This window comes from Megascapheus bottae, chromosome 15 (genome assembly GCF_031878675.1).
Source record: "Megascapheus bottae isolate mThoBot1 chromosome 15, mThoBot2.hap1, whole genome shotgun sequence".
NCBI classification, from domain to species: Eukaryota; Metazoa; Chordata; class Mammalia; order Rodentia; family Geomyidae; genus Megascapheus; species Megascapheus bottae.
The window spans coordinates 2,392,619-2,420,421 of NC_143523.1; the positions used below are offsets into that span (position 1 = coordinate 2,392,619).

The 27,803-nt window shown below is 51.9% G+C and overlaps 1 protein-coding gene across 8 annotated transcripts in view; it reads left to right on the forward strand.

Moving 5' to 3' along the window:
- Nucleotides 1–1,934: 1,934 nt before the first annotated feature.
- Ebf3 (EBF transcription factor 3) overlaps nucleotides 1,935–27,803 on the forward strand; it is a 121,320-nt gene continuing 95,451 nt past the window's right edge. For all 8 annotated transcript variants that reach the window (XM_090346843.1, XM_090346845.1, XM_090346846.1 and 5 more), the window contains exons 1-6: nucleotides 1,935–2,068; nucleotides 2,189–2,345; nucleotides 2,651–2,714; nucleotides 3,365–3,420; nucleotides 5,951–6,024; nucleotides 7,416–7,484. In XM_090346843.1, coding sequence (XP_090202969.1) covers nucleotides 1,935–2,068; nucleotides 2,189–2,345; nucleotides 2,651–2,714; nucleotides 3,365–3,420; nucleotides 5,951–6,024; nucleotides 7,416–7,484 — 554 coding nt within the window. The remainder of the gene's footprint in view (nucleotides 2,069–2,188; nucleotides 2,346–2,650; nucleotides 2,715–3,364; nucleotides 3,421–5,950; nucleotides 6,025–7,415; nucleotides 7,485–27,803) is intronic.

The window sequence follows — 27,803 nt, forward strand, 5'->3', positions numbered from 1 at the left end:
TCCAAGGGGCGTGGGGAGTGTCCCCAGACAACGGAAACCGGACTTCGATTTTCCCGATTAATTAAAATATTAACGTACACGCGCCGCCGGATCGCGGGAAGAAGGCAGCGCCGCCGCAGGCCCGGCGGGAAGGAGCTTCCCCCGCGACAGCTGCGCCCCGAAGTCTGTTTTCCCCCCTTTAATCGTAAGGGCCTGATTTCTCCCGGCAGGACAGTGTGTGGGACACCTCCAAGTCGTCCCCCGGGTCTCCGCCTCGCGCCGAGCAGACGTCCGTGGGCCGGGCCGCGCGCCCGGCGAGCCCCGGCCGGCTGCGGGAGCCGGGCCGCCGCGCCCCGCCGCCCTCCGATCCCTTGAAGCCGGGTCGGGAAGGCGCGCGCCGCCGGCTCCCCCCCGCCTCCCCGGGCCCCGCCGGCTCCCCCCCCACCCTCCTCCGCCCCCCCCCCCCCCGGCCCCGCCGGCCCCGCCCGCTCCGCTTTTACAGTGCGGGCCGCCGGGAAGGCCCGGCCTTGGGCGCGGGGCGCGAAGGTGGACGCCAGAGTCAGGTCACTGGGGAGGCCGGGCTCGCCTCCCGTCGGCGCGGAGGCCAGAGCCTCCTTAGTCACCGCCGCCCGGACAGGCGGAGAACCCGGGACTCTGGCGGCCACCGGGAGGGAGAGGGAGCGAGGGACGGAGGAAGCGGCCTCCGACGTGGATCCCGGGCCGGGCGATCGTCGCCCGGGCTCCGGCGGGGCCGAGGTGGGGGCCGGTCGGCCCGAAGCAGCTTTAGGTTGGCTCGGAAGTCAGGCTGTGCAGCGCTGGGCTTTGGCTGGGGAGGGGAGGGGCGGGGAGGGCGGCGGAGGGGAGGGGGGGCCGGGCCGCGTCCCCGCCGTCCGCCCCTTCCTGGGGGTCCCCCCCACGGTCTCCGCGCCTCGGCCCTCCGTTCCCTCCGGGACGCCGGGCACGGGCCCGGCCCCTTGCATTTATGGCACGCACTCGGGCAACTCGGGGGCCCCCCGCGGCGGCGGCGGGGTGGCGGCTGTGGGACACGTTTGTGTGCGGGGCGGTGTTAGGGGGCCCAGTGGCAGCGGCGCGCCGGCTGCACCGCCGCTTCCCGCGTTACTGGGGCGCGCGCCGACGCCGGGCTGCAGCTGGGCTCCGGGAGCCGCGGAGCGTGGCGTGGCCGCGGGCGGCGGGGCTCGCGGGGCTCGGGCTGGCTCGCGGCGCCGTCAGGCAGTCAGTCGGCGAGCGCGGCGGCGGCGGCGGCGGCGGCGGCGAGGGGCGCGGCGAGGGGCGGCCGCTCCCATATATGGCACAGGCGCCGCCCCCCGACGTCACCCTCTGACAGCGCCGCTCCCGGGGGCTTCGAGTTTTGGCTCCCGGGAAAGGGTCCATTCCTCGGGGAGAGAGGGCTGAGTTTTGTGCGCCTCCGTCCGCTGCGCGCGCCGCTCCAGGCCCCGCCGCGCCCCGCCTGCGCCCGGGACTGCGCCTCGGCACTCACTGCCCGTTTATTTGTCTTTGGAGCAGGCGGGCCGCGCCAGAAGCGGGCGACCCCGCCGTGTCCTGCAGCCGCGGACGCCGCCCGGCTAGGATGACACCACGTTGAGCCGCCTGCAAACAACAACAACAACAACCGCCGGCCGCCGCGTCCCGCTCCGCCTCCGCCGGCCGCCGCGTCCCGCTCCGCCTCCGCCCGGCCGCCGCGTCCCGCTCCTCCGAAGCCGCCCGCCGCCGGTGGAGCCGCCGCCGCCGCCGCGCCCCCAGCCGCCCGGTCGAGCGCGGCCGCCGGTGCATGTGGCGCCTGCCCGGGACGGGCTGAAGCCGGCGGCGGGCCGGACCGCAGGCGCCGAGCCGGGCGAGCGCGGCCAGGGCAGCCGCCGGCCGCCGAGCCCCGAGCGCCGCCGACCGACCGCGGACGCGCATCCGGCCGGGAGCCGCGGCCGCCGCCAGCAGGGTTCATGTTTGGGATTCAGGAGAACATTCCGCGCGGGGGGACGACCATGAAGGAGGAGCCGCTGGGCAGCGGCATGAACCCGGTGCGCTCGTGGATGCACACGGCGGGCGTGGTGGACGCCAACACGGCCGCCCAGAGGTACGTACCGGCCGCGCCCGCGCGCCCCGGGCCCGGCCCGGCCCGGCCCCCGCCGCCGCCGCCGCTGCCGCCCGCCGCCGCCGCGCCGCTCACCCGGCCGCTGTCTCTTTCCTCCCGCAGCGGCGTGGGGCTGGCGCGGGCGCACTTCGAGAAGCAGCCGCCCTCCAACCTCCGGAAATCCAATTTCTTCCACTTCGTGCTGGCGCTGTACGACAGGCAGGGGCAGCCGGTGGAGATCGAGCGGACCGCGTTTGTGGACTTTGTGGAGAAAGAGAAAGTAAGTGCGCCCGCGACCCCGGCCTGCGCCGCCGCCGCCGCTCCGCCTCCGCGCGCCGGGGAGCGCGGCCGGCCGGCCCGCGGGGCCGCTCGCCCTCCCCGGGCCCCGCCGCCACGTGCGGCCGCCGCCGCCCGCCAACTTCTGGGCGCCCCGCGCGCGCGCTCGCCGGGGAGAGCGGCCCGGCCGATCTCCGCGGGGAGACCCGGGGCCCGGCGGCCGCTCGCCCTGCGCGGCAGCGGGGACCGAGCGCGGGGGCCTGGCCCACACCGCCGCCCTAAATTGCAATTGTGTACCGTTGCTTTCAGGAGCCAAACAACGAGAAAACCAACAACGGCATCCACTACAAGCTGCAGCTGCTGTACAGTAACGGTGAGTGCCCGGGCCGCCGCGGTGGCGGGCGCGGGGCGGCGAGGCTCAGATGGCACGGATGTAAACACGACGCTTCGCGTGGCACGGAAGGAAAGCAAAACACGAGCGATCGATAAGTCGATGGCACTCCCCGTGATTAACCGGTGGGCCTTCACGTAGAAGGTAAAACGAGGATCGATGCGGGCGCCTGCGGAATATCACTGAAAAGTGACTTTTTCCTATTTTGCAAATTAATGTTCATTATGGGGATGGGGTGGCTGCACGGGCCGAGCACGACTGACTTCTCGTGCCGGGTTGGAGGAGACAGATCCTCCCGAGGCGATGGAAGGGGGGGGTTTGGACTCTGTTTCCATTGGGTGCTTTCTCTTTTCAAGAAATAAGTGACCACAGGGGCCCTCAGCCCCAAGCAGGCCTGTTCTGTGCTGGGCGCATTTCTTGCAGCTCAACAGCTTCGAGCCTCTTAATTAAGAAAGAAAGAAAAAAAAAAAAAAGGAAAACGAAGCGAGAAGGGCCCGGTTCTCCCCCTCTCCGAGGGATTGCCTAAGCGTCTCGGTGCCGCGGCGGCTGCAGCTCCCTCTTCCCCAGGCCCGGCAGCCTTCCCGAGGCGCAGCACGGAATCCCGGCTGAGAATTTGTCTCTGTGTTTTGCAGGCGTCAGAACAGAGCAGGATCTGTATGTGCGCCTCATAGATTCAATGACCAAGCAGGTGAGAAAGTTTATGCCTCTGTACTCGTTTTGTTTGTTCTTTTTTTTTTTTTTGTTTTTGCTGCTGAGCTGGGGTTGTCCTAGGGTGGGTGGGGGGAGAGGGAGAGAGAGAGGAGACTGACAAATGGATCTCCTATATTTGTTTTTCATTTAGCTTCTTGACATGCTAATGAGAATTCCATATTTATTGGAATAAATGGAGCGATTGGTGCAATAGTTTATACTGTCATTAGAACAGGACCTATATGCTTTATTAAATGACTTGTGATTGGAATCAAATTCTGTCTTAATTAATTGTGGTAATTAATATTTGACAGAAAAATTTCAAGATTCCCCTCACTTGTTTATTTTTTTTAATGTTTTTTTTTTCCTGTGTGGAACTACTGCATTGATTTTTTTTTTTCCCACTCTGACAAAGGCAACCAACTTCTTCCCAAACCTCACTGAGTAGGGCTTGATTGGTTCATTTCCCCCCCCTCCTTCCTAGTGTGATGGTCTGGTAACACGAGACGTTTATTTGGATTTAAAAGTTAGATGTGTTGGGGTGAAAAGTCATCTTGTTCTGCTCTAGTCCATCCTCACCTCTCAGCCCCCCATCTCCATAATTCAAACTCTGAGCTCCAGGGGTCACTCAAACCCATCTACTGCTCAGCTTCCTCTCCCACCCTCTGTCATACCTTGTAAATAACATAATTACAAGCAGTTCCTTATTAAATTATTTAACCTGTCTTGGTCAACTTTTCCGATGATAACTATTGGCTATCAGTAATGTGATTAAGTGCAGAAAACCGCTTCATTGCTTTTCTGACATTGGACAGTCATTCTCTGGCTGTTTTGGGCCGTGTAGTGTTGTTTTGCTATGTTTTTAAAAATCATTTTAAAGACATAGTTCCCACTTTAAGTAGTGTTGGGCAAGGGCACAGGTCCAAATCACAAATTAAACCCACACGACAGTGATGGATCCCGATGTACTCACAAACAGGATCTCACACCTAGAAATGAAAGTAGCGCCTTCGTTTTGGATGCTTACTTTAAGAAATGTGAGCCCAGGAGAAAGAGGGGTCTTGAGCTTCCAGCAGCACGGCCACAAACCTCCCACTCCAGGAGTGCAATCCGTGTGCACATTCCATTTCCCCTTCCCCGGAAAAGTTTGCCCTTACCTAGGCTGCCAGGACGATAGATTCTCAAGTCCGATGCCACAGAACAGTGTGGTTTTCTCTGGGAGGAAAGCAGATCTGACAGGTAAACCGGCTTTCTGACAAAGACTGGGGCAGCGTGCCCCTGGGTAATTACTTCACTGGCTTTGCAGAAGCCTGGAATTTGGCTGTTGTTTGTCAGGCTGGTTTTATTTCCTTTGTATGTGGCAAGGCTGAAATGTTTTCAGAAATCAGCATAGTCTAAGTTAGTCAGGAGGAGGAGGGGGCTTCGTCTAAAGTACACTTTTATTGTTCATTTAGCCTTGTACCTTTGCAGCATAAAACAGTGCAGAAAATAAAGGCATTTAATCTCTCGCTGACGGGCATGGAGGATAAAAAAGGAAAGAAATAGCCCAGTAACTGATCAAAGAGTCAATGGCGCTGAACCGACAGTTTATGGATTTCTGTTTGTGCTACAAAATAAAAAATAAATCAAATATAAATACGGGATCCATCGCAGGAGAAGCCATTCCTTCTGAAGTGCTGGCGTCGCGGGCCGCGCACCCTGTCGCCCCAGGCGGCTCGTTGGCCCGCGGTGACACCCATCAGTTCCGTAGCTCGGAGCTGGCCGGGCTGGAGGCCCCGGAGAGGGCCGGGGGGCCTTCCCTCGTCTCCGGGGCAGCCCCGGGCGCCCGGGAGAAAGGGCTTTGTCTGCTTGGAAGTGGAGGAAAACGCCCGGGGAGGTTGGAAGCAATTTCCAGATCACTCGGGGTGGTGGTGGGGGGGGGCGGCGCGCGGGCGGCCTCGCCTCCGTGGGCTCCGCTGCCGGGGACTCGCGGCCCCGGCCCCGCGCTCCGCGCTGCCGTCCTCCCCGGGCGGCGGGGCCGGGCCGCCGCGGGCGCACCGAGGGTTCCGCACCATCTGGCGGGGCCTCTGCTCAGACCCACCCGAGCGTGCGCGCAGACGCTGCCTTTTTACCCGAGAAAAATCGTTGTTAGCAGTTTCAAAATAAACACCAGATTGGCCATTAGCGCGTCCTCTCCAAACACCACCGGCGGCGGAGCACGTGGCCGGGCGGTCGGGCCTCCGCGGGCCGCGGCCCCGGGCGGCTCCGCGCGGACGGGAGCCGGGGCAGACAATGGCCGGGGCCGGGCCTCGGCGAGCCGGTCCCCGCCCGCGTCCGGAGCCCCGGGCCGGCGCGCGCCGCTAGGAGGCCGGGGCGCCGCGGCCGGGGCGGCGGGCGGGAGCGGGGCGCGGTGGGCCGCCGGGCCTCCCCACCCGGGTGGTGCACCTGCCGCCCGCCCGCCGCCCGCCGCGCCCGGGGCCGGGCGGAGGGGCACCCGAGCCGCGGCTCCGCCTGACCCCGGCCTCCGCTTGCCCCACCTCCCCGCGCAGGCCATCGTCTACGAGGGCCAGGACAAGAACCCGGAGATGTGCCGCGTGCTGCTGACCCACGAGATCATGTGCAGGTGAGCGGGGCCGCGGGGGCGCGGAGGGCGCGGGGCGGCCCGGGTGGAGGGCGCCCGCGGGGCTCCGGGCAGGGCGTCGAGCCCCCGACGCGCCGCCGCCCGCCGGGCCTCGGAGGAGCCCGCCCGGCGTCCGGCGCGGGGCCCGGGCTGGGGCCGGGGGCGGGCCGCCGTGGGGGCCGCGGGTGGAGGACGAGCCGCGTGGCGAGCCGTGGACGGCGGCCCTGCGGGGGAAACCCGGCTCCTTAGCTCCCCGCTGCCCAGCGCGCGCGCCGCCGCCTCCGGGGCTGCAGGGCTCCGGGGCTCCGGGCAGAAGAGCCGTTCCCCACCCGCCTTTTCCTTCTCTAACCTCCGCAAGAGTTTCGCCCTCCACGGCGACTAAACCTGCGCCCCGGAGTGTGCGTGCGGCGGGCGGGCGGGCGGGCAGGGCGCGGCGCGGGCAGCTACAGTAGCGGGGCGCCAACTCTGAGGGGCATCCTCGGCCCGGGTATGGAGCCCGAACGCCGCTTCCGAGCAGACATATTGTTACAGCACTAATATACAAAAGCTGACTTTTTCTCATATCAGGTAATAAATATAAATTACAACCAATAAAGTGGAATTTCTTTATTATCCACTTCTGCATGTACTGCAATTAACATAGAAAGCGCACAGATGTGATTTAAGCTCTAAGTGGAAGACTGTAGACTTTCTTTAATCACTTTAGCTGTCAGCTTTAAAAGGCTTTATATACTTTGCCTACCATATGGTGTTAATTTAGCTAATTTAGACATGTAACCATTATACAAGTATGCTTTTTTAAAATGCAAGGAGCATAACATTTTTGTTTCATTTCTGCTTTAATTAAAGTTTCAATAACAGAGTTAAGGTAGGCTTAAAGAAGGAACAATAGAAGTTGGTGACGGATTGATGCATGCTTTTGTGGTTATAATTAATAAATGCCCCCGAAGAAATATTGGTGGAAGGTGGCATCTTGCATCTTTTCCAGAAATAACAGCTTGACAATTAGAGGTAAACAAAAACTGGAGCTGTGAAAAGTTATTCCCAAGCCTCCCGCCTTTCCTTCTTAGTTCATTGCAAAGACAAACACCAACAACGTGTTCTCCATATTTTAGCATCTCAGTTTGTGTGGATGCTCGGGTTACCCTTTCAGCATGAACAGTTAGAATCAACTTTGCTTCTTCTGCACAGAGTTGCCACCTAAGTTTAGCTGAGAAGCATGGGAACTCCCTAGGTTTAAGTTTGTCAAGCTGCCTTGGTAGGGAAATTGTTTTCTTGACTCCGACTGCTTCATTGTCAGGCTTCAAAAAGAAAAGAAAAGAAAAGAAAAAAAGATTACAAGCCACACAAGGATGAAATACATATTAAAATCTTTGTTTTCAATTGCTCCACAGCCGGTGCTGTGACAAGAAAAGTTGTGGCAACAGAAACGAAACACCCTCAGACCCTGTCATCATTGACAGGTAAGGATGATTTCTCTATTTTTCCAAAAGGAAACCACAGCAACCACAGCCTGGCTCCGTATTTCTGAGGCTGGTGTTGAGCTCATCTTGTGTGGGGCACCATTTGTTGTCGGCCTGTGTTATCCCGCACAGGTGGGTTGACTTGGAAACCCGGTGGCTCGCTCTGTGGGGATTCAGTAATTGCTTTCGAGTTGTCAAGGGAAGCAGTTTCATCTGCCACTGCTCTCACTGTGAGAGCACTTTATGCCTAGAGAGATTCTGGCTTTAAACCCAGAGATATGTCATAAAATGCTTTCTGCTAATTTGTTAACAAGCGTTTCACTTTTGCATTGTTGTTATTATTGTTGTTATTATCATTATTATTATCATCATCAACATCATCATCATTTTATCTTGGATGGTAGTTGAAGTTGAAACTTGGGTGGTGCTGCTCTTGTAATTGTTGCCCAGTGGTAGAATGAATTTAATCTGCTCTCAATTAGTTGCAAAATGTCTCCTAATTTTTTTCCAATTGTGGCTGTCGTTTTATGTCAAGTAGCAAATATGTAACTAACAAACCAAAGTTGTTATAATTGAAACTAATTACACATGCTGGTTACATTTTCCAACATTAATTTCCATAACTAGATTAGCTATATACATTCTTTACATTTTCTGCTTCTCCTCTTGCTATTTATCATGTTCCTTGGGCAACATGGCATCCTTTTAAGATACCAATCATTAGTCCTAATGGTGTGTTAACGTGGGTTTGGCATTGCTTGAGTTGAAACAACCCCAGCCACCACCACCACCACCTTCTTCCCTGGACACTCACTCGGAAATCACTCTGAGGAGAGGTTTGCTTCTTCCCAATCATGAGGAGGAGTAGCTTTTAAAAGGCCCAGTGTGTGATTGACTGCAGATTTTGAAATTGGTACCCAAATCAAATAGATGTTAGATGTGTACATATGACACCAGTTTTGTGAAGCAGAGATTTAGACTTGTTTTGAAGAAGGGTTGAATTTCAGCAGCGTTCATTACAAAGTTATCTTTTGATCATGAACTTTGCTGTCCAGTGTCTGAAAAATTAAACCCGGAAAACTCCATGAGTTAAGCCCAAAGAAATATGCGACAGTGGTGGAGAGCAATGCTAATGTTTAACTAGCTGAAATAGCTGTTTGCTTAGTGGAGAATGTTCGGTATCTGACAGAAGGGACAGCTCTCTTATTAGTAATCAAATAGGGCTGACCAGTTGTGGCCGTCACTCAGGCAATTGAGAACAAGTTCAACACTTTATGGAACTTGAACTACAAAAATCAATATAATTATATTTGTCTTCAGTGTTGTGGCTATGGAAATCATACAGCCTTGGGTGATTGTTGTGAAACTGAACTCATTTTTTTCCTGGATTGGCTAAAAGTGTTTGGGCAGCTCTTGGAATCTTGTCTTCTGAGGAGAGGGGTTGGAAAGGCAGCACATGCAAGCCTTTACTGCAATAAGTGTTTCATCATCTCGGTGATATTTGTAAATCTGGAAAGATGACGTGTCTTAAAACGGTGAGATTTTTAGTGTACCGTGATAATGAAATGGCCATGTTGATTTGACTCACGTTTTGGAAACTGTTCTCCCTTTCTTCAAAATTGCTTTGGATTGATGCAACATTCCATCATTTGTTAGCTATGGATACTGAATAACTCTTGAGATCCAGGTCTTAATCACGTGCTGGGAAATATTTTCTCAGAAATACAAAAAAAAAAAAGGAATTGCTCTTTAATTCTTGTCTGAGGGAATGTTCTCTTCTAGTTATTTAATTAAAATGTGTGCAAAGGTTTCTCATACTTCTATAACCTAAGAGAAATGGGTGATCATTTGATATTCTAGAAGCATGAGAGGAGGAGAAAAATGTAAAAACATTTGGTTAATGGGTTTACCATGTTTATTTGAATAAGGAAGATTGAAGCTCCATTTATGCTTGGCATAAATGCTTTGGAGGTCTTAATTATTGATGAAAAAATCTGCTCTGATTCTAAATTCAAAGATATGACAATTTTATAGGACTTTTAATCACCTTCTATGTTAGAGGTTTTAAGGTAAGGATAGTTTTATGTAACAACAAACTCCATGGCCATTTTCAACATTCTTAAGAGAGTTGTCACTTATAATGACGAAATCCTATTAGCATTTTGTTGCTTGCTGGAAAGCCCTGTGAAATGAATGTGGCATTGGTACTATCTAGTTTAAGGCCTACTTCTAGGACTCAAAAACAATGAATTTAGTGTTCACTAGGGTAAGTCATGTTAATCAGAGAAAGGAAAACATGGATAGGAGGGAATCTCTTTGGAGCCATGCTGCCTTTCACAAAATGCGTTTCGGTTTCATAATGAGAATCATTTCTGTGGGGCGGGTGCTGCCTCTGGAAATTGGTGAGTTGCTAGCCTGAGTTTCCTCTTGAGTATTGCCGAATAAAATGTCCCATCAGATTGGCGAGTCAGTTTACAGGTCCCCACCAAGCCTGTCGTCACTTGGCTAGTTGGTTTAAAAAAGAATTATATACAGTGCGCTTCACTGGCTCCGGGTGGCCTTTGGATACATTTAGCAGGTTCTGACCAGATAAGGCATATTTGTCCTGAGGATATAAACCAATAATTCCAACCTGAATTGAGATCAATGGGCCCATGTCGGTTCCAGCCCACACCGAGCCTCGTACGCATGTCCATACTGCTTTTCTGTGTTAGAAGAGAGAAGCAAGCATCCCGCCCTGGCCAGGTAACCACATTCTATAGACCCGGACGTCTTAAATCAATGAATTACACAATTTAGTTTAGCTATCTCTGAGAAGCATCAGACACTGAGGAATGGCATGGAAGACCCTTTGGAGTGAAACGGGGGGCAGTTAGGGCGCTCCCCATTACAAAACTCTTTTCATTTATTGTGAGGCCTTCGCCTGTGCTGTTTTCTTTCCCATAAAATGCTGCTAGAGGAACACATTTTTATTGTTCCACAGATATAATTATATTGCAGTGTATTTAAAATAATAGAGCAGTTTACAGAGGCAAGGAGAAAGGGTATGAGTCATAAGGACATACCCAGGAGCAGGTATCTGGGTGAATCTTACTCATCTGCAGGAAGCCATTCCCTCCCCATGCAAGGCCATGCACAGCCACACACCCCTACACGTGCATGCATGTGCGTGTGCGTGTGGGTGTGTGTGTGTGTAAGTGTACCCACGTGCACACGTCCATGCATGAAGTTCCGTGGTGTTGCTGAGAAGCCTGGGAGTATCGGTTTCCTGCTGGAATAATGTTTTCTGGGAAAACACAAAAGCAGATGGTCTTCATTAGGGTCCCCATTGTCCACATATCCCCACGATGAGCAGATAAATCTCTCCTGTTTCACCCGTACATTCCAAGGGCTGCAAATGATTACAGGATGTCGGTGTAGCTGCTAAACCAAAACCACACTTGAGCTCACATCATTCGCCTGTGCCATCCCCGTCTGTTTCCTCAGGAGCTCTGGAAATACCCCAGAGGGCACATCCTCTTCACCCCCTCTTCCTTACTTGGCCCGAGGGGACCAAAGGGCAGGCAGGAGTTGACTGTTTCTGGGCCTGGGCAGCGACTGTGGAGGGCACAGAGCAGGGCGTGTGCCTGCCCACACCGGTTGGCTACACACTGGGGGCTGCACACAGGGCCCAAGTGGGCTCGACGGGGCAGTTCCAGATGGCACTGTCTCTGGCGTCCTGCTCACTGGCATCTCTGTGGCAGGCAGTGCCCCCTCCCCAATAAATTTGGCATTAGTCTGTAGAGTTTGAGAGACTTATCATTCCAAGTCTGTCCTACTTTCCTGTCTGGAAGCCAGACATCTGTTTATCCCATTTTCTTTCATACAGAGTTTGGAATAGCTTTAGTTTTCCTTGAGGGGGGGGGTGGTAGTGGCAAAGTTTTGTCATATTTAACAGCTGTTACAGAATTTCAGCCCTGTGGGCTCTGAAAATACTTCTCAGCTGACCTCAGATTTTTATACATAATTGACATTAGGTTGTAGAAAAATATTATTTGCTTAACCTTTCATTGTCTGTGACTTTACATCATCTTTAGTCAGAGAATTACCAGCAATTTCAGCTCTGTGCCCCCCCCTTACCCCCACCCCACGTACTCCACCTTCTAGATTCTGACTTGGGTTCATTTGTGTTTAGTTTACACCTTAACAGAGATTGTAGAATAGTAGCCAAGAATGATGGAAGATTTTTTTCCTTTTCTCCCTACCTTCTCTTCTCTTTTCTTCTTCTTTTCTTTTTTCTCCTTCCTTCTCTCTCTCTTCTTCCCTTCTCCCCTGTCCTCTCTCTCTCTTTCTCTCTCTCTCTCTCTCTCTCTCTCTCTCTCTCTCTCTCTCTCTCTCTCTCTCTCTCTCAGTCAACAGTGTTTCCTTTCACTTCCTGTCACAAAGGTCAAAGAGAGCCGACCTTTGCTGGCAGTCCTGCTCACTGAATTATTCATGGGATTGACTTTTTGTCAGCACACACAGTTGTGCTCTGGGACATTTTATTCATTTACCTCATTTAAAGCGCCTTTCTGCACCTGTTCAAGTATTAATATCATGTAATTTGGGCCTAATGCCGATTTTGCTGAACACTCATTATATTTTTTATTAGCTATATTTCCAAACGATTATGTATGATTATTACCAAGCCTTACAAACAGCACTGGGTTATTCCCCAGCCCTTACATCTTCTTGTCAGGTTGTTTTCAGAAGCAGGGAGGATAAACATTTGACCAGCCCCAATGTTTTTATTCGCACTCCATCTCCAAGCAGAGAACTTAAGGCTCCCTCCCTCATGGCTTTGCACGAGTGTGATTAAATCCAACTCCTCTGAAGCTGTACAAATGCCAGCATTTATAAGGTCAACGCTTTTGTTAAAAATGCTATGTAAATGAGGATCTGCAAAAAGGGACATTAAATAAAATTAAATTCATTGTCTTCTTTAATGTCATTTACATTTTGGCTAAGCCTCAGCCTGTCAAGGAGGATTTTAAAAATAATTTTAATTACACATCATTTAGGGATCCAAGGTTTCCTATTCAGTAGCATTTGGACAACCTGCAAAACGGAGACTGTTTATTAACTTCTTAAATGACGACTTGTCATTCCATCTGCATAATGCAGTGAAAACAGTACAGTTTGGTGTTAATTTTTCCTTCTCAGTTTTCTGAAGATGTGAATATAATTATCATCCAATAAGGCCTCGGGCTCTTGGAGTCATCCCTCTGGCCATTTGAGAGACTCTGCTTCTGGGTCTGTTTTAAAACAGGGGCCTTCAGAGGAGGGACAATACTGCCTAGAAATTTGGCAGTTTCAGAGCAACACTCTGGATGGATGGCCCTGGCCACAAAGAATCCGATGTTGACTGGCACAGGTTTCATTTGGCCTCACCAGGCTCAGGTGTGGGTGGCTGCTTGATTCCCTGGCATGTCAGTAGAAAGAGGCAAAAAGTTCACTGCATTCATTCATCCTTTACATTTTTTTTCCCCATAAACTTCTGCAAATAAACAGGAAAGGAAGAGCAGCTTTACTGAGTCACAGTGACACGCTTTCATTTAAATAGGGAGGTACCGGGAACAGTGCCCACTTTGTGTGTTTGCTTCTGCCTGTAACCCCGAGATGAGTGTGTGTCACGGGTGCCCCATCTGTGTATCTAGACCGCCGCCATGCACCGCAGCTGACTGGGGTGGGGTGGGAGTGGTGGTGGGGGGGGATTCAGGGCCACCCCCGGGTCCAGGCAGGGCCTAGATCTCTGGCCTAGGCTGAAGGGGCCTGCCGAGATTGATGGCTGCCTGGCTTGGGGAAGGCCTGCCAGAGGCAGGCCAGTTAAGGGCTGGTTTTGAAAATAAGCCACACGCCCACAATGACTTCCGCAACACTCTGGACCAGCTAGGCTTTTCATCGGCTCCTGCAAGGGCTCAGGCTCAGCTGTAGTGCTTGCACCAGGCAGGCAGCAGCAGGCAGACGCTAGGAAAATGCAGGCTAAGGGGAGGGGCTGGAAGCAGGGCTGTCAGAAGCTATACTCCAGGAGGGGTGTTGACACAAACCATCCCAGGCCTCTGCGGCAGCCTTATCAGGTGAAGAGCAAAGATATAGCCAGTGCCTGTAATTGTGTTAGGACGGCATGGATGAATTGGATTACCTTATGGAAAGCCGTCCAAACTCGGAGTTCTGTTACGCATGCTTACAGGAAGCAAATAATTACGCTCTGTGCACCAGGAGATAATTGGGGCTGGCCAGAGGCCTTCTCGTGACGCTGGAGAAGGCTGGAGAAGGCTGGCCTCGTGGAGGCGGTTGGGCTCGTGGGTGCTCTGGAGGAGGGGATCCTTGCTAGATATACGTGGCTCAAGTTGATGCTGTAATTTTCAGTTACTTTTCAAAGATGGTGAATAATTTATCAGAATTCAAACTCACAGTGGCAACAGGAGTCATGTTGGAGGAGATAAAAATTCCAAGCTCTAATGATGGAAATTGTCGTGGCAGACAGGAAGTGATTGACAAGTAGGGTACAGGAAGTGAGAAGTGGAGGAGCTTAACCTGCACTTGGCAAAGCTTCGACAGCTTGCACGCCGAGAAAATGAAAACCATTCACCGGGTCCGCTCGCCAGAACACAAGCTCCTCTTGTTTATTTATCTTAGTAGCAAATCTCCCAAAAATGTTTGTGGTTAAAACTCTATATAATGAGACTTTATGCTGGTATTATTAATGCTTTAAAATAAAAATATGGCTATCATTTAGGGAAATAAGTGGAGGAATTTTATGATTTAGAGTTTTGTGTAGGTTTTTTTTTTCTTTTTTGTATTTTATAAGCCTCTTAGACTTTAGGGTAACTAGTGTTCATTAAATTGTAGAAGCTTGAGAAAACTGTTTTCAGAATACTGTATTTGGAAAAACAGTCAGTTCTAGCTGTCAAAATAGGAGTTGTTGTAAATTTGCCAAGGATTCTGTGCTGTGTGTAGGCCACATAGGGAAAGTCTGATTTGAGTTGCTTTAAGAATCCCTCATTTCCTCTGCCCCTCAAAAACAAAACAAATGAAAAAACTCTGCCTGCAATTCCTTCACTGGAAGTTGCTCAGCTACAAAGTGTGGGGCCATGTGCCCGGTGGACGGCGCCCATCCTCTGAAAACAGAAGCGGGACTGCATGGTGTGTCTTCCCGGTAATTCACTAGGAAATGAGTTTACCATGTGCGGAAAGGAAGGGGCTCGCTGTGTTGTTGCAGGACTCCGGGCCCAGGCCCCTGCTAGCGGAAGGAGCCGGCTCCAGCTTGTCTCTGCTGGAAGACCTGAGCTCTGCTGCACATCTGGGAGGAGGCCTCCTGGGCCAGACAAGCAGCTCCAGCCACCACCCCTGCCTCCATCCCTGCCTGCACCCCTTCTCCTTCCCCACTGAATGCCCTGTGGTTACTGGTCTCCCTCTCAGTCAGAAAGCACTAGTGGCAGGGGGCCTGTTGAAGCAGCACAACCAAACAAAACTCTGTCAGTGTTTCTGTCCTCAGGATGGGGGGGCACTTACAAAGGGGTAGGGGAGACCAACGTTGCTCTGAGTGAGTCAAGGCATCCGTGGGGGTGTCACACAAAACCGCACAGCATCACCTTTTCTGGGGGGGGGTCTTGCTGAAGTAGGTGGAGATAGCCAGTGAGGACGCTGCAAACTGAGGACCAATAGGTCTGGTGCTGGTGCTTGGCCTAAGGTGACATCTCCCAGGTGTGCTTGCAGTAGGGCCAGGCTGGGGACAAGGCTGCCCAGAGGGACCCTGCACTGACCTCCCAAACCCAGCACTCGGGGCAGGTCATTATATCCCAGAGGCGAGGCTGCCCCTTTCATCTTAGACCCCGGCGGGCTTCGTCAGGGAGGAGGCCTGCTACCGGCCTTGGGCTGGGCTGGGCAAGTCGCTGGCTGTCTGAGACCTTCAGCGCCCAGGGTATGGCCAACAGAAATTGAAGAACGGTCCTGCGGTCCTGACGGATTGAAACAGGTGTCCTTTCTAGGTTGTCACCGCCCAGAACCCTATGTAGAGTGACATCCGCGGCCTGGGGGCAAGCCTGGAAGAGAGGTGTAGGGAAATAGGGACCCCAGAGCAGGATGGCGGGGCTGCCCCGGGGACAGATGGCCCTCACAGGTTACTGTTTGCTGCTGTCCTTAGAGTGGGTATAAAGGTAGTTCTAGGAACACATTCAAAACCGACGAATAGACTTTTTATTTTCCACAGCGGCTTAGGCTCTCAGAAAAATGAGCAGAGAGTCCAAGATTCCTGTATCCCCCTGCCTCTGCCACGCGTCTCTCCAGCAGTGTGGGATCTGAGCCACCGTGAGAGCAGTATTGATAAGTGGCTGCTAACCCTAGTCTGCAGTCGACGTGAGCGCTTTCTCTGGGCGCTGTGCGTAGGGTGTGTTTTGACAAATGTCTGATGACATGTAGAACTTTCCCTTGACCTGACTCCTCTGTGCTCTACCTTTTCCTCCTCTCCTTCCCTGAACACCTGGCACGCCCCACTTCTCTGTGGGCCCGGGCCAGCACGGCGGTGGGCGTGCAGTAAGCAGCCTTTCCACGCCGGCTGCCTGCCTGCGTCGAACGTTCCCCTGTTCAGTAGCTTCACAGCGTGCAGATGACACCTTTTTAGAGTTTTATGGATGTGTGTGTGTGCGTGCACATGCACGTGCACATGTTAGTCCTGGGACTTGAACTCAGGGCCTGGACACTGTTCTTGGGCTTTTTTCTTCCCCTCAAGGCTTGTGCGCTAGCATTTGTGTTATAGCTCTACCTCTGGCTTTTTGGGGGGTAGGCGTGATTCATCTCTGATTAATCAGAGATAAGAGATGCATGGACTTTTCTGCCTGGCTGGCCTCGAACCATGATCCTGCGCTCTCAGTCTTCTGAGTAGGTAGGATTACAGGTGTAAGCTACTAGAACCGGGCTGGGCTTTTCTTTTAAAAGGCCACAGGCCACCTCCTTTCTCTTACGTCCTGACTTAGGGAAGACCTGGTGCTTGGATGTTGCCTCTGGGATTCCCGGGGCTCTGGATTTTGTATGTTTCAGCTCTCCCACTCCTAGCAATTGGCTTCCTTACAAAGAAATAAAAATATAGTAAATTTATATTATGAATTTACTTAAGTGATGCAACTCAGTTTTACTTCGCCATGGCTTATTTCCTAAACAATAGAATTTTGGAATATCTACATTACATAGAACAGAAAAGGAGAATGATTATAAATTATTGCAGAAGCAAGAGTACCACTGAACCATGCTTAAGAGCAGGGTGAATTCCACATTCAGTGTCAGTGTTGGCCTTTTTTGGCTTAATAAATTAAACTACAAATTTTCCTAATTGCCAAACAAAATGTTAGGCCAGCTCTAGCCACTGGTGACAGTAAAACACCACATAAAACCTGCTGAGAGTTATATGTGGTATTTAATATGAGGCAGAGCAATGCCCGCGTTTTTATGGTTAAGTATGAATTCACACCCATGGCATTTGTTTCACATTAGGAAAGGTTTGTAAATCAGATCAGTGTGGCGGGATGGGGTGGCCCCGGTGGCCTCTCTTCTTGATATTTGGTTATTGGACATGCTGCCAGAGAGGGCTCCCGTCCACATCCAGGCTCTCAATGAAGCAATAAGTCCTCTGACACCAGAAAGATTGGGTCAGGGAACAAGTGGGGGTGGAACCGGACGAGCTGCGGGTCCCTCCGTCTGAGGTCGCTGGCCCGGTCTGGACACTGGGCAGCAGCCATCAGTTACTTGGACGTGGCCTGCTGCGGGTCTCCAGCCAGTGGAGGTCCCGGGAGAGGAGCTGGGACCTGGGAGAGGGCTTCCAGGGGGAGCCGGCAGTCCCTCCCATTTATTAAATGTGACAAGTGGGCTCTGAATAGAACAGCCCTTTCCCCAGTGATCATTACTTTGAACAAATAATGAGTTATGCAAGTTAACACATGGCAAGTGCCCCCATCTAGAGAGGCCTGGAGTAGATGCTGCCCAGTCCCCCGCCCACCCCGGTCCCTCCTCATTCACAGCGACCCCCTTCCCACCACCGACGGGGGCCACCTCTGCTCTCATCCTGGATGTCTGGGCTTGCCTCTCTTGGAGGGTAGTTTGCCAGCGACAACCCCAGAAACAGCTTTAGGCGGAAAAGAACACTGGCCTGGCTTCAGAATTTATGACACATAGATATGTCATACAGCTTTAAAAATACTTCTTTTATACGTGCTTTTGAATGAAGCCAGGTATAGAAGCACACTTAACTCTAAGGAGAAAAATAGGATTTGGCTGTTAGAAGTCCTGCGGTTGGAAGCAGATTGGCTGGGTTGGGGTATTTGTCTTCACAAGTGACCACTGCTCGTGTTTCCTAAGGCCCCAGCATAATTATTCCCAGCAATTAGAGCATCCAGACCCCTTTCCAGCCCCAAACACATTTGTTCTCATTTATTAGGCTGTGAGCAGTAACTAATTTACATTGTTTCAGAGTTGTGTGTTATGGTAATTTATTGCATGTGCGGGGGTCACGCAGAGGTGACCAGTGGCAGGGCCGACCCCTGTAAGGCGAGGAGGGGACTCCAGAAGGAGAAGCAGAGGAGCCAGGGGCAGGCCACTTTAAAACCGCTGCAGTCTTTTTAATCATGTTCTGATTTATTCCCTGTGACGTTGCCGGCTTTACTCTTATTCACTGTTTTTTAACAAATTAGAGCTGGGGGCAGAATTTTTCTTTTTGAAGGAAATGGTAGTGATATGTTCTAACGAGTGGAAACTTTTACTAATGCCCCAAATAAAATATTTGTCAGCAGCTTCCACTAAACGTGAAGCGCTCTGCAGAGGAGACAATGTCTTTAACCGTTCCCCTTCTCATCGTCGCACAGTTCCTTATCAAGTTGAGGAAAAAGGCTTGTTTAGGTGAAAATAATGATCATAAATAGAGCTGTATGATGGGGCTGGAGTTCTGGTGACAGAGCCTGCTATCAGGACCTGCAATTCCAAGGAAATATGAGTGTTCTGATCCAGAGAAGCAGTAATTATCTTTTTGTGAAGAATGTACAATGGTGTCGGATGATGAATTGATCGCAGATTGGAGCGTGGTTTAACTGTCATGTTACAGAGATAAGAGAGAGCTCCGGGATTGCTCATCCCTTCCGCTAGTTCACAGCCAGCCAGTTTATTAGCACAAATCCCAAATGTTTAGTAAACTCATTAGGTTCCATCTAATGCTAATTTATCATCATAGATGGAACCCGAGCAGCAAGGCTGGAGGACTGTACCAAGTCGGCATGATTTACAGAGCTTTCTGATGGATCACCTCTGCACTGGCCATTTTTCTTCAAACGCTTTAAACGGGCCTGAGTGATTCGTGGCGTTACACCATTGCAGTCAGTTAGGGGCCCCGAGTTCTGCACCCCGGGATGATTATGAAAGGTTAAGGAATCCTATACTGTCTGAGGTGGGGAGGAGAGAGCCTTGGTTTAGGGTTCCTGTACCCCCTCCCTGCTTCCCCCCTTCCCTCCCCTTCCTTCCTTGCCTGTTTCTCCTCCCCGCCCATCTTCCCATCTTCCTTTTTTCCTTTTACAATCTGGTCACAGAGTCGAATTCAAAGAATTTCCTTGCAAAATCAGTTTACCAAGAAATGCATCATGGTACATAAATGTCAAGTGCAGTTTATTCTAAACTTCAGACAGTGTTTTTCTTTTAAAAAATCAAGCTTTAAATGCCCAGTTCTCTTGACATTTTCGTACATATTCTATAGTGTTTTCGAAGAGGATAATAACCTTTGCTTGATCCTAGGCAACAGCTGCAAAGATAATGAAATTCTTATGATATTTCACCAGGTAAAATGTGAATTGCAGAAGAAAAGCTATTGAATTTTTATGGATCTTAATCGCATAAAATGAGATTCATGGGGCATACGTATAACTATACTCGGTGGACCAGCTGACTGCAGTTGTGGCAAGGATTCACCGTGTGGTTGAGGGGCGCTCCAGCCTCCACTAAGAAAATGCCCCCACACGCAGCCTTCAGCTTGCCCTAAGAGTGATAATGAAATATGACAGAAATTTCCTTGCACTGGATCAGTAGTACGAGAGGCCCTGCATGGCCGATATTAATTCATCTGACTTATGTTCCAGGTCTTGATTTACCTTATGATTAAAAACTTCTGCAGGTTTGCTCACCAATTGAAATCAGACCTCATCTGCAGCCCAGCAGTATTGATCCCTATTTAACATCAAGGCTCAGAATTGATTGGCATTGATTAACAATAAAAATGCTCTCCTCCACATGCAGCCACTGAGCCAATATTCTGGAAAAGCGGGACACTCCCGTGTTTCTCACTGCCCAATCTGCAAAGAGCACTGGCCTCTCCCGCAAGTAAACAATATATTTTAATGTTCTTGTAGCTGGGTGCTGGACCAGCAGTGCAAATTGATTTTATTCTTGTTGTATAAGATAAATACCTTTAATAAAATTCTCATTTTATTTAGGATTTTACAGGAACAACCTGATTACTAGAATAGTGATATTTTTTCTTTTCTCATGGTGCGAAAAATGGATTAAAACATAAAGGAAATAATAACATAACACTCGAGCTGAAATGTTAATCAACTCAGAAATCACACATCAGGCAGCAAAGTCTGAGGAGGTATTTTACCCGTGGAGACACACGGTGCCCCCAGTGCTGGGCTTTACCGAGCGTTTTACGGTTGTGGCTGGGGTGGGGCGGCTAAGCCAGCCCATGCTTGTCATGGCCGGAAGACCAGCTCCGATGCATAACATTGCGTGAACATATGGTTTCAGGAAGCTCAGCCCAGCAACACTGAACCACAGGAGCAGAAAGCAGTCTCCTTGAAGAGGCGGGTATCTTTGTTTTCTGTTTTTGTTTCCACTAGCTCCTGTGGATCCACAGAAGAATCTTTAGTGTTTCTCTTAATCAGTGGCAGAGATTTAAGAAGGGTACATAATCAGAAAAGTCTTGCACATTAAAAGTTAAAATTTTTTTAATCTGTGTGCTGGGGGTGGTAGGTCCTACCCCCAACCTCACTGGTGACTCCTGGCAAACCGTTAGCACTCATCCTTAGTACCCACTTGTGCTGGGGGGGGGTCGGGTCCAGCTGAAAGAAATTATCCAATCTCGACCCTCCAGAAGTTTACAGTTATATAATGATGGAGAAAACCACAAATCCCAAGGGATGTCAAATTTTAGAGATACTTTTAAAATGAAATTATCCAGCCAAGCCCATAAGACAACCTTCTTGTACTTAAGACAATAACTACAATCTGGAATTAATTTCTTTTTTGTGATAGGGCAAATCCAATTTGCTTCTTTAACTGTTGATTAAGGAATCAGTTCTACAAGGCTGTCCCCTGTAAGTATTTGCTGTTTATTTGTCTGTGGAGAGCCGCTGGAATCCCCTCCAACTGGGAAGGCTGCGGTGGAGAGCTTCCCGGCGGCTTCGGGCCTTCCTTCCGTGGCCTGGCTTGTGTGGAAGAATAGTTGGCCCTTTGAGATACCCAGTCTCTTCTACCATGCAGGCCAAGCAGCGTGGAGTGGAAGACAGCCTTTCTTTGCAAGCTGGAGGAAAATATCCATTCGGAAACAATGAATAACTACATACCTTAAATAAGATTTACGTCTTACTCAAAGGTCCACGGAATTAATGGTAGCGCATGATCTGACAGCATGGGCTCTGCAGCAAGCCTGTGGCTGCGTGTCCTGGAACCTGACTTACCTCCTACTACTAGGTGTGGAAGGCACAGGAAGGTCCTTCTGGTCTTCTGAGAGCAGTGGAGTACTGATTGCAGTGTTCTGTTGAGTTTGTTTAAAAGTAAGAGCTCAACAGCTGTATTATCATGTGCAATCACTGGACCGAAAGCAGGCACAGGTATTTGTTTTTGCAGTGCTGAGAATGGAACCCAGGGCTTTGCTCATAGTAGGCAAGCACTTGACCACAGTGCTACTCCCTTAGCAGCTCAGGCTGGCCTGGAAGTGGTCATCTTCTTGTGTCAACATCTGCACGTAGAGATGATTTCTTCTAAATATCATGTGCTTTCTTTTGGCCGTTAAGTAGAAATGAGTTTTGTGGACTTTCCTGCCTGGACTGGCTTTGAACTGCAGTTCTCAGATGTCAGCCTCCTGAGTAGCTAGGATTACAACTGTGAGCCACCAGCCTAATCTCTTTTTTTTTTTTTTTTTTTTGCCAGTCCTGGGCTTGAGCTCAGGGCCTGAGCACTGTCCTTGGACTTTCTCAAGGCTAGAGCTCTACCACTTGAGCCACAGCACCATTTCTGGCTTTTTTCTATGTATGTGGTACCGAGGAATCGAACCCGGGTCTTTGTGCATGCTAGACAAACAACTCTACCACTAGGCCAAACTCCCGGTCCCTAATATCTTTTTTATAAAATTAATTTTTAATTTGTAGGTGGTTTTAGGGGGCTTATTCCTTGTTAGTGCATCCTGACATTACTGTCCTTGGAAGGAGACTCATGGCGTTGCTGGAGAGCCATAAAAATTCACATGGGACTTCTGTCTTATAAAAACCATAGCAAAATGAGGAAGGATACAGGTGAGAAACAGTCAAGTGTTAGACTCTGTAGAGCTATGTAAGGCTCCCATTTCTAGTGTGAGGGCGGAGTCCCCAGGCACTCACCTGGCCGAGGAGTACTTGTGCTGGGACCACTGCTGTCCCAGCTTGGACATAACTCTGTAATCGCTACCCTCTTCCCCTACGTTACTGTCAGTCAGGCCTCTGCCGCCCCACCCCGCTCCTTCTCCTCCTCCTCCTCCTCCTCCTCCTCCCAGTCCTGGGACTTAAATTCAGGGCCTTGGTCCCTGTCCTTGGACACTTTTTTGCTCAAGGCTAGCCTCTGCCATTTGAGCCACAGCACCATTTCGGACTTTTTCTGAGTATGTGATACCGAGGAACCGAGCCCACGGCTTTGTGTGTGCTAGGTGAGCACTGTATCACTAGGTCACTCTCCTGGCCTGGGACCCTGTTCCTGCTCGTCAGGACCTTATACACCTGTGTGCGGGCGCACGGCTCCCTCCATGCCCTCCGGTGGATCTGGGTAGGGATTCCACCCTGCCCCTGCACAGACACCGTGGCTTCTGCAGAGCCTCTGTTCATAACTACTCTCCATGGAGGTGGGCCTCCAGCACCCGATGGCCTTTTAGGCAGGCATCTGGCCTTGCCCCTCTTGAAGGAGTCTCATACTGGCTTCTTTTCTCCCCGGACCTCCAGGCTGTTGGGACAGGACTCCAGAACTCTGTACCCCCCACCCCCGCACTTGTTCAGACCATCAGTTAGGTGCTGGTCAAGCCCTTTCTGCCTACTCTCTTGAGCTCTACCCATCCCAGGTTTTCAGAGCTGTAGATGGAAGACTTCTCTCTCAGCGTTCACCCCTGCACCAACCTCTCACCGCACCTCAGTACTGGTTCTGGGTGCTGGGCCTGTGGCCCAGGAGGCCTCAGAAGGGCAGCTTGTCCACTGTGGTGGCCCCCAGGCACCTGCAGTTTCCACCATGGTGACCGGGCAGAACCGGAGTGAGAGTGGTGACTACCGCACTTCTTTCTGCTGATACCTCATGCCTCTGAACAAGGGCCTGGAGAAGCCGCCTGTCTTGTGCGCTCACCTTAGGCCAAGGCCTGCTGACGACGCAAACCCTTATGGTGGCTCTGGTCCTTCCGATTTGATGCCTGCTGCAGACCAAATTCAGTGATGACGCTTATTGGCTTGGCTGCTGAGGTAGGATGTTTTACTTTCCCAACTGAAAATAGGAACGTGCTTCATGCTTTGTTTCCACATTTCCACCGTGACTTGCTCTTGGAGCCTGGGGAGTTCCAAGAGAGTCCCCCTCAAGCTGCTGCCCAGCCTCTGCGGGGAGGGGGCGCTGGGGACCCCAGGACTGCTGATTGGACGCTCGGTGGAGGAGCATGCCTGACTCCCTGAACGTCTCCACTCTTCCATGGGGGGTTGCCCAGGGTGCTTGGCGGAAGGATGAGGTACCACCCTTCTGGCTGCCCCCAGTTCCCAGTGGGTGTGAGAGGTGCAGGGGGGAGTCTGTATCCCTGCCCCACTCCACCATGCCACACAATGGCTCCGTAGAAGAGAAGCATCTGCAGCCCAGCCGTGGCTTCCTCGTATGTGGGGACATAAAAAAGTTCCCAGATCAGATGCGGTGGCAGACTGCTGAAATCCCAGCACATGGAAGATTGAGGCAGGAAGATTCAGAGTTGTAAGCCAACCAGGGCTACTAAGCTGCAGAGTGAGACCCACCATGCCTTAAAAACTCAAGAAGGAGAGCCAGGTAGGACGGCTCACACCTGCTGCTTGTGAAGCAGAAGCAGGAGGATGGGTGATTGGAGGCCAATCTGGGAGAAAAGAGTAAATGAGACCATGTCTCACAAAACAAGATGGGCAGGATGGTATATATCGGTAATTCCAGCTGCGTGGGGGGGGGCAGAGGTGGCGAGGTGGAGAGCTGAGGCCGACCCCAGGCCAAAGAGCAAGACCTGATCTGAAAAATAACGGCTGGGGTGCGGGGTAGAGTGCCTACCTAGCAAGCACGAGGTTCAAACTCAAGTGCTGCCAAAATAGGTAGACAGGTAAGTAAACAGACAGATGAGAGAGAAGGGAAGGGTAGCTCATCTGACGTCACTCAACAGAGAGAGACCCAGGCTGTTGGGGTTCTTCAGTCACCCCTCTTGGCCATGTTTGGGTGGTTACTGAGGATCCCCAACTGAAGGAGCCCCAGAAAGCTACGGAATCCACGTCCACTCAGCCTCTGTGGACTCTTGGAGAGGTGAACCCTCTTAGTTTCCTCAGAATGGCCGGGCTGGAGGAGAAACACTGTGCTGACTCACTGGTGTGCAGCGTGGCATGGGTGTCCTCCGTGTGTGAGCGTGCGTGCATGGTTGTAGAGTGAGGTGCACACGTGCCTGCGGGGGGCTGTGAGGCTGGTGAACACGGGGGCTGGAGACTTGGGTCCCTGGGCAGTTAGGCTGGGGATGGTCTGTACTGCTGTGAGCTTAGAAGAGGGTCTGAGAATATCCTGACAAAAGGGGTGCAGTCAGAGGGGCACCAGCACCTCGGCATCATTCTTTAGTTCTCAGTTCTCCCCGTTTAGAAACAGGCTCTAAAATGCAGTCATAAAGTTGGTCTCACTTTTTTGGCCTGCAGCATAGTTCAGAAGCAGTCTGGTCTCAGCTGTATGTGATACTAGTTTGCCATTGACTTTGGGATCTCTGTTTCCTTGTGGGAAATCTAATTCATTCACCGGTGAGATGCGCGGAAAGGGCTTTAGTCTAAGTTCTGCGGCAGCAGAATTCTAACCACCCACACCTTCCTGGAAAACACAGGCAGGCAGCAGGGGAGCGGCGGTCTCACTTGCCGCCGTCAGTTGTTTCCTCTCCATGTTTGACTAAACACTCCAGCACAAGCAAACAGGGACTAAAACAAATGTCCTGAAACAAAACATGCACCGCAAGAATTCCAGTATCAGGGACCGGGAGTTTGGCCTAGTGGTTAAAGTGCTTGCCTAGCATGCGTGAAGACCCGGGTTCAATTCCTCGGTACCACATACATAGAAAAAAAAAAGCCAGAAGTGGTGCTGAGGCTCAAGTGGTAGAGCTCTGGCCTTGAGAAAGTCCAAGGACAGTGCTCAGGCCCTGAGCTCAAGCCCAGGACTGGCAAAAAAAAAAAAAAAAAAAAAAAAGAATTCCAGTATCAGGCCTGGGAGCGTGGCCCAGTGGTAATGTGCTTGCCTAGCATGTATGAAGCCCTGGGTTCGATTCCCTGGAACCACATACACAGAAAAAGCCAGAAGTGTCACTGTGGCTCAAGTGGCAGAGTGCTAGCCTTGAGCAGAGAGTGTCCAAGGACAGTACCCAGGCCCTGAGTTCAGGCAGAAAAAAATGCCACTGCCTAGGAAGGATCAGGGGTGTTGCCTGATGCAGCTGGAGAAAGCCTCAAGTGTGATCCTTGGTTAGCTTGGTTTTCTGGGGCCTCACGTGGAGTCTTTACCTGCATGCTTGGGGTTGCCGGTCACTTGGCAAAGGCTGGGGTGGGGCCAGGCAAGGAGGGATGGCTGAGGAGGAGGAGGAGGTCAGCTGGCACGAGGCTTAGCTCGTGCTCTGATCTTGTAGCGGGTCTCAAGTGTAAAGATTTCACAGCACACACACCTTCTGGCTGCTGTTCCTGGTTTAAGAAATGTAGTGCCGGCGGTGGCTCACGTCTGCAATCCCAGCTACTTCAGGCTGAGATTGTTGAGGTGATGGTTGGAGGAGGGAGAACCAGTGCACGATGCCTGAGTGCAGAAGCGGACATGGTGACACCCATCTACCATTCCAGCCTAGCGTGGGTGGATCTTGCCCAAGCACACACCTGGGCAGGAGGGGTGACCTTATCCAAAACAACAAGAAAAGTCAGGACTAGAGGGGTGGCTCAGTAGTAAGAGTAACAGCCTGGGAGGGGCCTGGAGTTGGCCTAGTGGTAGAGTGCTTGCCTAGGCTGCACAGAGACCAGGGCTTGATTCCCGGGTGGTACCACATGCATAGAAAAAACCTGAAGTGGTGCTGTGGCTCAAGTGGTAGAGCGTTATCCTTGAGAAAGCCCAGGGACAGTGCTCAGGCCCTGAGCTCAAGCTCTGGAGTAGCAAAAAAAAAAGTAACAGTCTAGCAAGTACAAGACTTTAGTTCAGAACCGCAGTACTACCAAAAGGAAGTGTAATGGCCTTGCGACTTTGGAGTTACTTTGCAGTGCAGTTCTCCCAGCTTTATGACTCGGAACCTCCCTGTTGACCAGTGGTCTTAGTTGCTTGGAATGCAAGCCACCCCCCGGGATGTAGGAGACCCTGTACAAGCTCGGTTCCTCCTCCCTTCCACAGCCACCGATGCTGGCAGCCCTGTCGCACCTGCTGTGGCTTCCTCCCGAGAGTGCAGCCTTGTTTCTCTTTTCCCTGGGAATGTCTACCACTGCTGACCTGGACTCCAGGAGGGAGCACATTCTGTTTCCCACACCCGTGGGGCCCAGTGTGTGCTCGTGGCAGCCGCGGGTCAGGACCTCACTAGAGAGCAGCAGAGGGCTCCGGCATGTTCCTGAGGACATTCGAGTCTCCTCACAGTCTGTGGGATTGTAGGGCAGTTGTGTGCACAATGTGATTGAGTGGACCAGAAAATAGCGTGTGCCACTTGTTTGAAGTATTTTGGCTACATAAGGGGAAATACTCTGGAAAAGGGTATTTTTCTCATGACTTATCGTTTAGGAGACTGCAGTGTTAGAAGATGCTGAAACAAAACACTTGTCTTGGGCAGTCTTAGGACTCTGTGCACAACTGCATGGTGGTGAGAAGACTGGCCTGAGCAGAAGCCCTGTGCTGGCTCAGGTCAGCGCCGCGGCCTCAGAGTGACAGGTGCAGCCCCGGACCCTCTGGCCTGCAGGTGGGCAGAGGACGGGAAGGGCTCCCTGGGCCGCACCAGAGCAGTGGGTTGCTCCAGCCGTGCCTCTGCCCCAGGACCACGGTGGACGTGGGGAAGTCCTCCTGAGGGAAGATGGCCTGCAGGCACTGGAGTGACACTGAGCATGGGAATGGGACAGAAGTCTCCTTTCTTATTTTTCTTACCATCACTTCTTGGCTGCCTCCCTCAGGGCTTCCTTTTTGGAGTCCCCAAGGGAAGGCCCATCGGGGGCTTTGTCCTTTTGCTGAAACTGCTCTCCAAATCCCCTTCCCCCAGGCTCAGTCTTGGGCCTCTGTCTCCTGAGAACTACAGGCCCTGTCCTTGGTAGGGCTCATACTCTGCCTGCTCCCCAGGGAGCTGGAAGGGATCCTCATCCTCCTCACAAACTTGGGGCCTTTGTGTCTCCTGGAAGCGGACGGCATCACGTGACCATGGGGAGTTCTTGGTGGGGTCGAATTTTATTCTTACAAATTGAGTAAGTGTATGGTGTCCAGTGCTTTAAGGGCAAAACTTTGCACAGAACTAGGAATGCTGCTTGGCAAGCAGTGGTGCTTATATGACTTGGTCACAGTGGAGTGTCCCTGCCTGTGGGTCTCTTCCTCAGGCCACCCTGCTCCTATGCCTCCCCTCCCCTACTCCCTCAGGTCATCTCCTTTTAGGGGTTCTGGCTCCGGATCCCCAGCCTTCCTGGAGAGATGTGCTAGCTGCACTAGGCCTTTGCTGCTTCTCTAGGCAGCCTCTAAGCTGTCAGGGTGGGACTGGGGTCAAGCAGGGTCACTTCTTGACTCCATCTGTGGGAGCAGGAGACCTTGGGCCAGTCCTTGCCCTCTTTGGCCTGGCCTCTAGAGGCATAGGACTCCAGGAGGAAG